The sequence below is a fragment of the Syngnathus typhle genome, linkage group LG13 (genome assembly GCF_033458585.1).
Source record: "Syngnathus typhle isolate RoL2023-S1 ecotype Sweden linkage group LG13, RoL_Styp_1.0, whole genome shotgun sequence".
NCBI classification, from domain to species: Eukaryota; Metazoa; Chordata; class Actinopteri; order Syngnathiformes; family Syngnathidae; genus Syngnathus; species Syngnathus typhle.
In genome coordinates this window covers 5702213-5716583 of record NC_083750.1, presented here as the reverse complement: position 1 = coordinate 5716583, position 14371 = coordinate 5702213, and the positions used below count along the sequence as shown (strand labels likewise).

At 39.9% G+C, this 14371-nt stretch overlaps 2 protein-coding genes across 7 annotated transcripts; one reads left to right on the top strand and one right to left on the bottom strand.

Moving 5' to 3' along the window:
* Positions 1–3518: 3518 nt before the first annotated feature.
* On the top strand, positions 3519–8128 carry LOC133165699 (leucine-rich repeat-containing protein 24-like). Its single transcript, XM_061295543.1, has 4 exons — positions 3519–3684; positions 4693–4971; positions 5079–5247; positions 6030–8128. Exons 1-4 carry the CDS (start codon positions 3523–3525, stop codon positions 7262–7264), a joined length of 1845 nt encoding a protein of 614 aa, XP_061151527.1. The 5' UTR covers positions 3519–3522; the 3' UTR covers positions 7265–8128.
* Positions 8129–10612: 2484 nt separating this feature from the next.
* Positions 10613–13800, bottom strand: LOC133165900 (polymeric immunoglobulin receptor-like). 6 transcript variants are annotated; one of them, XM_061295799.1, is made up of 8 exons: positions 13640–13800; positions 12936–13265; positions 12772–12853; positions 11899–12140; positions 11503–11605; positions 11298–11383; positions 11075–11124; positions 10613–10983 (listed from the first exon to the last, which is right to left on the bottom strand). In XM_061295799.1, the coding sequence occupies exons 1-8, from the start codon at positions 13686–13688 to the stop codon at positions 10903–10905; spliced, it is 1023 nt and encodes a 340-aa protein (XP_061151783.1). In that variant the 5' UTR covers positions 13689–13800; the 3' UTR covers positions 10613–10902. The 6 variants fall into 6 exon arrangements, with proteins under 6 accessions (XP_061151783.1, XP_061151785.1, XP_061151786.1 ...); XM_061295801.1 differs by having other exon boundaries at positions 11503–11602; XM_061295802.1 differs by having other exon boundaries at positions 11914–12140.
* Positions 13801–14371: the final 571 nt, after the last annotated feature.

The following is a 14371-nucleotide window of genomic DNA, read 5'->3' as shown; positions in this document are numbered from 1 at the left end:
AGATGTAGAAGAAATTGTTTTTGGTATTTGTTTGGTGCAAATAAACCACCCAACTATGCGTGGGAAATAGAACAATTTAAATGATGGAAAATGCTTCCCTCGTTCAAGCTAGTCTTTTTTTTTTTTGTAAGACATAAAATATAAGATTTTACATACATTTTACTACATTCATCTGAACTGTGGGGATTTATGAAGGTTATTAACTTTTCTAAACTTACTTTGCTGATGATCCCTTCTGTAAGGAGAGTGAAGGTCATTTCATCTGCCAGTCAGACAGGGGAAAAAAAAGCTTTTGTCCATGCAAACACTGAATCACAAGATTTTTTTTCCTCAGGGGACACAACAAGGATGCCCTTTTACTTTACCATACTACTACTAGACTTGCACTATTTTATTTGTTTGTGTACATCGTGTAAATGTACAGGCAAATAAATCGTTTTTCTTTTGTCTTGGACTACATCATGTAACTGAGATTGTCTGCTCCTGTGTACCCATTCAATTCGCAGTTTTCTTCCTGTCCTGACTGCAACTGTGAGTGTCAATAACTATAAATTGCTGCATACTATCATTCTTGTCAGCCAGTTAAAGTTGTAAACTGTTTCTCCCCCCCCCCCCCCCCCCCCGAAAAAAACCCCATCACTGTCACTGGTTGACGGGTTGTCATGACAGTGTGCGTCCATGCGTGTGTGTTTGTGTGCGTGAGTATGAATATTTGTTTTTTGAATACCACTCCTTGAATTGATGCTATTTCTCATTAGCATGTCAATGGGAGCACCGGAGATGTTTTGTATTTAAATATACACTCATTTATCTCTCACTATCACATATAGTGATATACAGGGGCAATTTCAAATCAATGTCTGCAACGAGCTTGTCAGAGTAGGAGTGTGAAGAGAAAAGAAATCAATGGTGGGCTGTTAACTGAGCAGGGCTTTTTTGACCATTGACCTACCAATGTGTGTTTTTGTGTCTTTATCCATTGCTTCCAGATCTGATTTGTGTTGGAGAATAATGTTGGCTGTTGGTGGTGTGGAAGTGCATAAACAGCGTGTGTGGGTGTATGTGTGTGAGTGTAGGTGTTATCTGATCTGTCAGTCAAACTGTAACAGGCTACCTTGGATGTGTGCTGCATGTTGATGGGCATTCACATGGTTGATGTTTTTATTTTGTTTCTGGTGGAGACTATCACTCAAAGTGGGAGTTTTTTTTTTTTTTATTATTATTATTGGTTTGGGCCAGAGTGTCGTCCCAGCTTACCTTGACCTTCGTGTGTTTGTGGACAAAAGGACGCAGTGAGACAAATGATTTAGGACCTGTCAGTCAGGCCACAAGGACAAGCGATGAGAAAAGAAAGAGGTCAGAAATGAGGAATGGAGAAATGATGGAGACTTTCAAAATTTGTAATTTGTCACCCGGACATCAGAGACTTGAGGTTCCTGTGAGTAATTTTGTGGAATGCATTTTTTTGTCTAAGCTCACGGAGAATGCGCTTGGTTGTTTGATTCTGCAAGGCACACGCTCCCCTTATCGTCGGAGTTACCATAACAACAGATGAGGCTGATCAGCAGCAATACGTGAACTTAGCTTGTGTCCCAAGCGCTGTGGCTGTCAGCTGCACTTTGAAACGTAAACAGCTTTTCTACTTCTCACACTTTTTGCTTCAATTTCCTGCATGTCATTATTGAATGCATAATTGCGCATTTGAAAACAAGGAGTACAATCATTTGGCAGGTTAACGTGTCAAATTTAAAGAACATTTGAATTTGAAGTTGAAATTCCGTAATGCAAGTGTGTTTAATTAGTCTCTTTTGGGGTTTATTTGTGATACTGATTAAAAATGCCACGACAGAAAAATTATCGTAAAAAGATGTGATGACAAAAAGGAGGTAAAAGCTTTTCAGTAGTCCAATACAAAATGTTTTTTTGCTCATTGGGATGCATGTACATAAAATAAAACGATGTCCTTTGTTGGGTTGCCGTTTTGATTTTTTTTTTTTCCGCATTTGAGACTGGCTCTAGTGGTTGCTTTTTAACATGCAGATCTAAGTACACAGCATTAAGCTCAAATCCTCCTTTTAAATTTTCACACTGTCGGCTGGGAGATACAGTTGACCTCATTTTTCAAAGCAAACAACAGAGACCTCGCTGTGAAAACATCAACAGTGCTGAGAGCGGCTTAGCTAACAAGCATCTGATTGTGCAGATTACGCCTGTACCGCAGAGGATTACTGGAATTGAAATGAACAAATTGACCTCTCACCAGTGAAATCCAAACATCAGCATAACAAAAAAAAAAGTCAAAACAATAAATGTAGAACAGATGAGCAAAAAAAACTCGAGTCAAGGACTGCTGATTTAGAAAGGCAAGTCACTGAACATTCTTTTTTGACTTTTGTTATCTATTTCTTTTCTGAGAACATAAAGAGTGAAAAAACTAGCGGAATTAAATCCAAAAGCTCTGCCTGGCAGGATGTCGTTGGCATTGATGTCTAGCCATGCATTCATACAATTTCTATTCCACATGTCCTCATTAGGGGCACGGATAACTGAAGGCTGTCCCAGCTGACTGGTGAGAGGCGGTGTGCACTCACAATTTAGTTTCTAAAACGTGCATACTCCACAAAGTGAAAGATGTTTCAATGGAGATTCAAATGTGTTTCTCCTGACTACGTGGTAGCTGCTCCTAATAACACCTATCGGGCAAAATACATCCTTTTCCGTGTCTATTCTCAGCCTGGGGCGAAAGTTTCTTTGCTCTCTGATCGCCCTGTGACATTTTCATTGTGAATCAAAGCAATTAAAAGCGCTCTTTCTCTCTCAGAGCAAAACATTGAAAAAATGAAATGACAGTCCAAGGCCATATTTAAAATTCAATTTTTGTCCTTTTGTCTATCCGACAATTACGATACGTTCTTTTCATACGGCAAGAGCTCTTGGCTGCTTTTGTTCTTTAGTGTCTCTGACGACTGAACAGTTAGACCACAAAGGAGTACTCAATCCAGGCTATCCTCATAAATGGTCTCTAAATATAACATGACATATTAGCATACAGTTCATTGGTTATTCTCTTAATAGTGCTGTGTTGTCAGACTGAAATATGGGCTACAATATTGCATTGGTGCTCTGGATTATTACCCAACTACAAATAAGACATGCTTAATGTCATTTTAATGAGTATGAATATGATGAGTCTTGAGGCTCTACTTTTGTGGACAGTGTGAGGCAAGGTCTTTGTAGGCACAAACTAAACTAAGTTGTGGTATTTTTGTGGACCTGTGCAAGTGGGCACAGTGTTTGCAAACTGTATTTAAGATGTGTACAAGGGTACATTTGTTTAGACTCTTTCACCAGTTTTCATTAGTGTGCACTCGAGTCACATGTCATCAATGTGCAGGCAATATTTATGCAGATGTGTTCATGTTTGTCTCGCTGGATTTAAATAAAGTAGTTTTTACAGAAGAAATATCAAGCCAGTTTATTCTTCTCCTTTCTGAATGTTAAATCCTCAGTTGTTCATCAACCATGGTCGTCTTGCGGCTGTCCACACACATCCTGATGATCCTGGCTTCAGTTTCACAACCTTCTCTGGGATGTCCCTCCGGTTGCCGCTGCTACAGCCTGACGGTGGAGTGTGGCTCTTTTGGAATCAAAGAAATCCCACAGGGCATCCCCTCTTTCACTGAGGTCAGTCGGACGAGTTCAGTCTACAGTGAACCTCTATTAACATACCAGTGATTTCCCATCTGTTGATATCTCTGTGATTCATTTGAATGTATTTGAGTTAAATGATTGTGGTCGATCATTTTGCCGTGACCATCTTCGACATAAGCCTGAGAGAGAGGCAATCAGCAGAGAAAGTGACCCTCGGCTCATCTGTCAACAAGATGTTTAATATCAGCCCGTGTTCACATTAATGGGTTCAGGCCCCCAGCATTAAGGCAGCTCATTAATATTGCTAAAACCATGTCTGAAATAATTCCTTCCATTAACCTTTGTGTCAAAGTCTGTGTTGTTGTAGTCTACCCGAATCGCACTGAGCCGAGAGTGTTTGCGCACGTAGCGAATGTTAGTATTTTGTCAGGGTTGAAAATGGGTGCAATTTCTGAGCATGTTCAAAATTTCTTCGCGATAACATAATCTGTTGATGACTGTCAAAACTGTTGATGAATGTCTGGTGAACGTTTTCGAGACCATTTGCGATCTTGAACAAACACTGATAAAAAATCAATGTTCTGCCCATGCACAAACCCTTGCTAATACAAACACGTGTCCATGCTTGGGCAAAATAGCTGACACCTTATAATGATTTTGGTGTTGAAAATTAGCTATTAGTAATTAGCAATTTAAAATAATTAATGACATTTCAAGATTGAATGCAGTTTGTTGACTATGACATCAAACCAGAAAGGACTTTTCACATATTTCTTAGATTTGTGTAGAATAACGTTTGCATGTATAAACCAAATTATTGAAAATACTGTAAATTTCTGAATTTTTGCAAATTTTGAACCCGGAATCACGGGTTTTAGCTGGGGCGTCTTATAGTCCGGTGCGGCTTATAGTCCAAAAATTACGGTAAGTCAAAAGTGCTGCAGAGTAACTTAGATTTCTTTGACAATTTAATAATGCGTCTGGGTATTTCCCTCTATCTATTAATTGTAATCAATTTAATTTCCCCTATCTACCCCACAGACATTGTTCCTCCAGGACAATGCTATTGTGCATATTCGTCTTCAGGATCTGACCCGACTGGGCAGGCTCCATTACCTGTACCTCCAAAATAACAGCATTTCAGCTCTGGAGCCGGGAGCATTTCTCAGTCAGGGTCAGTTACTCGAGCTCGCTCTCAATGGAAACCTCATCCATCTCATCACCCCAGAGATGTTCCAAGGTCTGGAGCATGTTCGGATCCTCTACCTTGCAGACAACCAGATTACTCGAGTCCAGGACAACACCTTCAGGGGTTTGCTGGTGAGTTTATGAGGACATGATGTTACATTTTTCGTTGCCTGAGAAGATTTGTTGACGGTTTTTGTTTCTTCTATTCACATTTGTCATTTTTTGCACTGTCCTCGTAGCGCCTCCAGGAACTCCACTTGCAGAAAAACAGCATAGAGCTACTGGCAGACAAAGCTCTGTCTGGGTTGTCGTCTCTGGCTCTACTGGATCTCAGCCAAAATCACCTCCATACCTTGGGAGCCTCAACACTCCAGCCACTTGTCAGCCTGCAAGTGCTCCGAGTCACAGGTTTGAAGAATGAGCGCATTATCAGTCATGAAATTACCCATCCCAAATCATTTTGGAAAGCAGCTGCAAAATTAACATTACTGCTTCATATTGTTTTTGTTGCGCTTCACACTCGTGAGATTTTGTATAATCAAAATCAGATTTACATAATCCATGAAAGGAGGAATAGTCAGAGGCAACTGGGATGATTTAGATATGCCAAAAAACAATTGCCAGCTTGGATACAATGGCCACCCTGCAATGAGTTTATTACGGGTGCCGGCATTGCTGCAGTTTAATCCAAAGCACAAAGCATTTCTTCATAATAACATGACGTAATACTAAGATAAAACAATGTTCTCCTTGACAGTCTAAACTTGCCCCTGTCAACATGTGTCCTAAAGGCATCTGTAATTTGCATAGTCTCTCTAGTGGAAGCTTTGTTTATCCCTTCTTATCACCTCTTAGAAACTATGTCTTTTCCCATTGGAAAAACAATTAATCCGTTTCAGCCTCAAACTGTTACTGTTATAAAAACTTGGCAGCATTTTCATACTTTTGTGTAATACGAAGGTGAGTAATTTCTGGCTTTTCTAAAATGTTTTTATTGTCTCTTTCTGTGGTCCATATAGAATTGTAAAAGTAACTCCTTGGTAAAATAAATGATTATCAGGTTCAAAGGTGCCTTCATATGATCATTGAAGAACTGAATAAACAGACGTACATTTCAGTTGGATGGCGTAAGGGGTTACGATGAAATTTCATTCAGTCACATCTTGTCCGTTCTCATTCTCATCCTGCAGAAAACCCATGGCGCTGTGATTGTGCTCTCGGTTGGCTAAGGACATGGATCAGTGAGGACGGACAGCGGCTGTTAAGCACAGCCGAGCAGCGTCGATTAATGTGCTCGGAGCCACCTCGCCTTTCCCACCTCAGCCTGGGGGAGGTAGCTCCAAACAGCCTGGTATGCATTCCCCCTGTCGTACAACTTGAACCGAGTCATCTAACTGTAAGACTCGGGGAGAGCCTCAGAGTCTCATGTCAAGCTTCAGGATATCCCCAGCCTCAGGTAACTTGGAAGAAATCTTACAACGGCAAGGCCCAGTTGTCCCCGCGAGGCTTGGTTCAAGAGCTGGGGCCCAATGGTGAACTATTCCGACCTGGCGTTGGAGGAGTGGTGACGGCGCTGCCCAGCAGCGGGGGGATGAAGACTGGAGGACTCAAAGGGCTTGTGCGTGGGACCGAGGAGGGCGGTGAGAGGGACAGCTTCGACCCAGATATGGGCAGCGGCATGCTCTTCCTCAGCAATGTGACCGTAGCACATGCTGGTCGCTATGAGTGCGAGGCATGGAATCCTGGTGGTGTGGCAAGGGTTACATTTCACTTAGCGGTCAATATGTCTTCATCTTCATATCCGTCCCAATTCTGGCCTCAACTGAACACGCACGCATCGGTTTCATCCTCATCAAATTCCTTCTACCAACCAAAGGTTGTGGATGTTAGCCAGGAGCCACTTTATGAGCAAGACAGCATGGACTTTAGTGCTCTTGGCCCGGCCACACAGACCGCCATCGCTATTGGGATCTCCTTACTCGCACTTACTGCTATTCTTCTCTTGGTTATGATCTATACCCGTCATCAGCAATACCATAAAGAAGAAGTGGGATCCTACTGTACCAGCAAGGAAGAGAGCATTATCTATGTAAATGATTACTCTGATGGACCAACCACTTTTGCACAGCTGGAAGAGTACAGTGATGACCATGGCCATGAGATGTACGTGCTGAACCGTGCAAAGCCAGTTGGGTCCGCCTCGGTGAGGTGTCCCATGATGGGAGAGTATGTCCAACAAAAGAGCATGAAAGAAGCTCTGCTGGATCATCAAGTGATTCAGACCCTGTCCAGATCAGGAGGAATGGAGGTTAGGAGGAATCCAGGCGATGGCGGCGAGGGGCCATTAAGCACGGATCAAGAGGAGGTCTTCCTCAGTCAGAGTCTTCTTTTTGGATCACAGCTTGCTTATGAAATCCACTGTTAAGTGGACAAACACAATATGTTATCAAAGCCACTAAATGAGACCAATTTGGAATGATGTGTAGAGTGATGGAAAGGATCAAATCATGCAGATTTTTAGGGAAAAGCAAAAAAGAGAACATTACATATCTGATATATACTGAACCGTTTATTCTGGAGCCTACCCCATTTGACTTCAGGCGGTACACCCTGAACTGGTTGGCAACCAATCCCAGGGCACACACTGACAAACAAGCATTCCCAATCACACCTAAGGACAATTTAGAATGCCCAATTAACCTATCACGCATGTCTATGAAATGTGGGAGAAAACCGGAATACCCGAAAGAGACTCGCAGGCACAGGGAAAACATGCAAGCTCCACACGGGAAGTCTGGAGCCGGAATCCAATCCCGCACCTCTGAACTGTATTAACCACTGCTCCACTGCGCCACTCACATCGCATATTTTATTTAGTTATGTGACAATGGATGGGTCAAACTATTACAAATTCCGGCATTCGATATCTGAATTGAACCTTTAAAAAGATCAACATGGAGATATGTGACATAGTTGGTATTTAACTATACTTTCAGAATGGACTGGGAAACTGAAACAACTGCATTGCTCAAACATTGTGTAGTCAGTATGTTTTGTGTAAATATAATAGCAGAAATGAAAACTTCATTTTTTGTGGTCCTTGTTGTAAATGTCATTTTACCAATCAATGTCTTTTTTTATTCAAGTTGTAAGAACACATTTTCATCGTGTATAATTGAAAGTGATGGAAATAACTACATTGGCATTCGTTTGTAACAACCAATTTATTGTAGTGTGAACAGGTCACAGTGCTCTGCAATTTCTAAATATTAAAATAACTTTTAAAGAATATAGTGGGTTGCTGTCTTTGTCTTTTCTCCTGCCTCACTATTTCTGGGACTGCTCTTGTACTGTCTTATATATATATAATATAATACAATATAAGCACCAACTCTCCTTATGAACTATAATAATCGTGCCTCTTTAAAGTAACTTGAAAATAAGGAATAGTGTGTAGAATTATTTAATATGCCTTATACTTAAATACACAGACTTGTGTTTTGAATCTATTAAGCAAAATGTTGTTTGCACAGTTGATAAGATTGAAGAGTCCGAGTGAAATCTCACTTTGTGGCAAATCCCTGATGGTTGGACCGCAGAAAGATTTTGACTGACATTTCAATTCCGCTGTCTTTTTTCAAAGGGCACTGCTTGCAGGGATTGTATAAGTTTGACAACACATCAGCAGGCACTGGCAGTGACACTTACTACAGAGATACTGAAAAAAAATACAAATAAATAAATACTAGAAGCCCAGCAACACCATTGCTCAGACTTGACTACAGTATACGGTAAACAAATGAGCACTGAAAGTATATCCTCGAATACTAGCGTGCAGGATATACTTTCTCCCTGTAATTTGATGTCAATTTATGTCCACCAAAGCCCTGGTTGTCATGGATGCAATGGATTTATATGATCCAGATAAACAGACTGGCCTTGGTCCTGTCTCTGTCATTGTGGCTCGATGGGAAGGAAAAATGAAATAATCCTGCAGTAATCAAAACAGATTTATACCTTCTTTTTTTTTCATGCAGCTCTTCCATTCAGAAGATAATATTGCTCTGTTTTGTCACCGTCACATTTGAGGTGTGTACATATACTATATACGTATATGGTCTGCAGCCACGTCTGAGGCTCAGAGTACCTGAAGGTGGCTATTGTTGATTAGAGAGCTCCATAATTGATTTAACAGCCAGGAAATTATGCATGAAAACCACTAATTAGAACAGTTACATAAAATCATGCAGAGCAGCAGCAGCTCCAAGCGGCTTGCTGTGGAGCGATGTTGGTTTTAACTTTATGTCTATCAGTATGCAAGTTGTACTAATTAGGCCATTATATATCTGTTCATTTACATCACTACTCAGCCATGTTATGAAATTCAACCAGGAAGTAAAACAAAAAAACCAATATGTGAAGTCCAAATATATTGCTGTGGGGGATGATGATGCAAATTAAACACATTTCCAGTTTTTTCACTTTTAATTGGGATGTTGCATCATTCAAACTAAAGTATTATGAATCTGAATCACAAAGCTTGATCATTTAGGGCAATTAGGAAGCAAGGGAAAGATTCAGATTTTTGTTTCATGTTTTTTGCTGATTCCAATTGTCATCTGTGATTTTTGAAAGATGTGACTTGAATGATATTGTGGATTCAATACTTGATCCATTTTGTCCCACACTTTGAAACAGCTTCATCCAGAGTCTCTCAAGGTAACACAGAGGTTCTCGTGCATGCTTTTAGCTTCTGTCTTTTAGATTATTGCAATACCCTGCTCTCTGATCTTCCAGAAATAAAAAACAGAGTGAGCACTCATCACCTCATGTGCTGACAAATCGGTGGGAGTACATTATACTCGTTTTAAGATCACTGCATTGGCACCCTGCATCCTTCAGAATCAGTTTAAAGGTTCTTTCATAGTATTCCATCATATCTATCTGATATGCTTTTATCATATTAACCCTCATGGGCCCTGAAATCCTCTGGCACCGGCTTTTTAATTGCTCCCAAAGCTAGAAAGAAAAAAAAAGAAATTGTGGAGATACTGCATTCAGCCATTCTGGCCAGAGGGCATTTGGACCACAGAGACTGCTGATATTTTGAGAGGCTCTAGACTCACCTATTTAATTTAGATTCTAACTCATTTATTTATTATTGATGTTTCATCTTTTCACTTAATTATTTATTCAATCATTTTTGGAATTGTTATTCCTCACGTTATGCCTTCTTTTAAGAGGCTGCGATTAGCAAGAATTCAACGTGTAGCGTAGTTTTCAAGTAAAATGAAATACATATGAATAATATATTCAGAAAATCAATCATCCCAACACAGTATACTGTTTTCTCTCTTCATTAGGAGTGATATGTATTTCGGGAGACCGAGTTGCTCATCTTGCAGAGCACATGTCATCTTTTGCTCAGGCCAACGAAGAGGAACGAACGACCAGTACTCGGCAGGTGTTATGAGAAAAGAAAATGTCTGCATCTTTAACCCTTTAGGACCTGAATCATAGGTGCCGCTGCAAACAAAATATTTGTTTTGAGGTGAGATTTCAATAATCATGTTACCTCATATCTTATTAGAAAGCCGCCATTATGGTGAATTGACAGCACAATTGAACCTGAATTGAGGTTCATTCATCAATTGGCATTTTCCAAACAAAAGGCCAGTGGCATGATGGCTGTTGGGAGTTTTGGGAGACCAATGGGTGATTTCAGTTGCCACAAAGTCTAAATAAGGCACTATTATATAGGAAGTCCAAAACCCATCATCAAGTCATTTCTTTATTTCTTTTTACATATTTTCTGCAGGATGTTCTTTACATGCATTGTGACAAACACTGTGTCCTGCTTTTAGAAGTGCTGTGAGTAACATTTGTTACTGCAATTATTTTACTTCATCTGGCTTGATTATTTTTTTTTTTTTTATGTTGTGGGGTTGAATTGCAGTTTAAAGGAAAATATGGAGGTAAAAATCTATTATTTGCTTAATGCTGCAGGCAGTCGGGGGAAAACAATGAAACACAAAAACAAAAAAAAATATGTGGTATGTTACTTCAGTAGACTTGGGCATCCATTGAATTCATGTTGAGGAAAACTGCAGGGGGGATTTTGCTGGTCACTTTCCCATAGTCCTCCTTTGGAGAATAGAAAAAACGAATGAAGAATGAATCACTCTTATGTGTTTGAAAAGCGCTGTGATGTAATGTGCTGCTCATAAGGACTTACCTTATTTTTTGCTTTCATCTCCATATTTTGTCTTAGCTTTGCAAATTGTTCTGAAAATCAACAGAGTAGGAGTTTCAAGATATTGATCATACTTCATGTATGTATGTTTCTCGCGAACCAGATAACACGCATGCAGCCATGCAAGGTCAAAGGTAAAATTGACCTTTGAAGAAATTTTCTCTTGATGTGTATTGTTCTCAATAAGAATGTGGTGTGAACTTACTATGTTTCCACATCTTCCTTGCTAATATAGCCAAGACTACGAGCAGCATGAAAGACGCAAACGTCATCACAGACTGCATGATGAAACTAAAACATGGACACAATCACAAGAAATTCACAAGACTGTTCAGCATAAAAAACTCTTGTCAAATGCACTTCCAGTGATTTTCAAATCTATAAAAGAATAGTTTCTCTGCCTTTCTCACGTTTGACACATCCAGCAATCATTGGTGTTGGGTTTGGGGGCATATGCATCTGCAACCACCAGGCTTGCTGGAGCTAAGGTTGTCACAGTCATCGTTGTTGCTGCTGGGAGAAATAGGAACACAGCTGTGAGGTTTCAGACTGACTACTTTAAGCGGTATCTGTAAATGTTTTTATTGTGTGGAGATGAGACTTGCTGAATTGCTATATGCCGCTACTATTTCTTGAATGACAAATAATTTACACATACACATTCCTCGTGTCTACAATATTAGCTTCATGACATCATTGAATGGGCCATTGTGAAGACTGCAACCAGTACTTACCTGGCCAGGCCTGCTTAACTAAATTCTAGTGAGATCTCACAAATATCCACATGAAGTTTATGTGATTCTTACTTGCTGTCAATTTACCAGTTGATGGTTGGTTTAAGACCTCCACGTGCACTGTCATCTGGTGTTGTCCGGTAGAGCACCAGTACCAGCCCATATCACTCATCTGCAGCTTCTTTAAGGTTATGGTGAAAGTGCCAGTTTTGTCATCTTTGATGGCCACTGACTTGTCTTCGTAGGTTCCCTCAGCACCTGTCACCAGGCAGGAGCTCGGGTCTCCACTCCTACACCACTTCTTCTCACTTCCTCTGTTGATGACGGACCAGAATGAATGAAGTGTTTACCGTATTTTCCGCACTATAAGGCGCACCTAAAAACCTCCAATTTTCTCAAAAGCCGACAGTGCGCCTTATAATCAAGTGCGCCTTATATATGGACCAATATTGAGCCACTACAGCAGGCGTGTCTAAAGTCCGGTCCACGGGCCAAATGTATATATCTTATATATGGACAAAGTTTTAAAATGGGCCATTCATTGAAGGTGCGCCTTATAATCCGGTGCGCCTTATGTATGGACAAAGTTTTAAAATGGGCCATTCATTGAAGGTGCGCTTTATAATCCACTGCGCCTTATAGTGTGGAAAATACGGTACATGTTTTTGGTTGCATAGAAAGTTAAATTCGCTTGTTGTTTTTATTCCGAACAAAATAGGTTCACAATAAAATTGCATGTCTTCAACTGACAAACACAACCATTAGCATCGCACCGTGAAAAAGAGCAAGCCATTTTCAACACTTTACCTTGGTTAATAATTTGCAACATGCCCACGTCTGAACTATCGGAATTATTAGCCCTTGAATTAATTCACGCAAGTAACTATTTTATTTAGGTAAGAGTAAATGAGGGTACAAATGGAACATTAAATGGATTGCAGAGACCTGTATTTTGGACTGTAGCGACATTGAACTGTGACACTATGCCCCTCCTCCTCGCTCAGCCTGTCATTTACTACCGACATTCCTGCAAAAACATACATTTTCATATAATAAAAAAAAAAGCATGAAAAATAAAACATTGATATATAAATACAACTTCCATTCACCTGGTTTGACTTTAATGTAAGTGAAAGCACGGGCATCCGCTTGCCAAAATCCACCAAGCTCCACACCACACATGTACCAGCCAGAATCTTCCTCCTTTACATTCTTCATTTCCACAGTGAAGACCTGCTGGATCGGGTCATCAAAAATACTTACGCTATCAGAGAGGGAGTTATCTGTACGGGCCAAACTTGAGCAAAATTCCCTCATCTTTCCCCGACACCAGTACTTCACATAGCTGGCATGCTGAGGCTCATAATGACATGGGATAATGAGGTCATTGCCTTCCAAGACTGTAACCTCGTCCTGGGTTATCAGACCACAAAGAAGTCCTGGTGGACAAACCAAATGTCTTTTAGTGTTGCTTAAAATTAAATTTTCATCGGGAAACCTGTATCCACAAGAAAACATTGCATGATTAGGAGTGAAGAAAAGGGAAGTGCTCTGACCATAGCACAGTTTCACTTTGTATTTGGCATAAATGATACTGGTGATCCTTTTGTATTATGAACTGGATTATGCCTAGTAATTGTAGTTTTTGAACAGACAAAACAGACTTTGAACACTTGAACATTTCTGTTTGCCGATATTACACAATAGCTAACAAAAGACAACTATTTTTCTTCTCATGATTTGTTGCTTACCACCGTTTTCTTTGTAAGAAGAAAAAGAAACAAAAGAACGGTTATAAATAATTAGAACGTACCAGGGATCCAAGGCAACAGGGTAAGCGCAAAACAGATGATTTGCTTCATGTTTTAATTTGTAATGTTTTTCAATCTCAATTCCTCTCTAAATCTGTTTTCCAGACTGCAGGTTTCACTATGAAAATCTCGCTCTGGTCACGTGACCACAAGTTGGATTCAGATGCTCCATGTCTTAACCACTTACATGCCAAACAGATGATAAAATAAGTTATTTTATGCACCATTTTTACAATGGTTAAATTCTAAATGTTATGTTATGCACACTAGGAATCATCTGTTGTGGTTGTTTACAAGGTTCACATCAGTGCATTGAGCCATTCCCAAAACTTTTTTTTTATTATGTGAATCTGTTCTTCTATATACGTATATGCTTTGTATGTGGTTTCAAATATGCTGAAATATGTTTAGAGTTTATATATGGGTACATTTAAGTTGAACAAAAAACAAAAGTAAATAAGGAACACCCCGACGGGCACTGAATGACATCATCATTATGCTTCCTGTGAAAAATGACAGTCTGTGTTTTGGTATGGGATTGAGTCAGTGGTGATAAGACGATGACACTTTTCAAATAAGAACAAGCAATGCAATGTGAGAGTTTCCATTCTGTGTACAAATGGCACTGGTGAGTTGTTACACGCTGGTGATGAAACGAAAGACAGATGCTTTGTTTTTGTGCTAATCCCAAAGCTATCATTCATCTATTCTTTTCTATACTATGTATTAAAGAT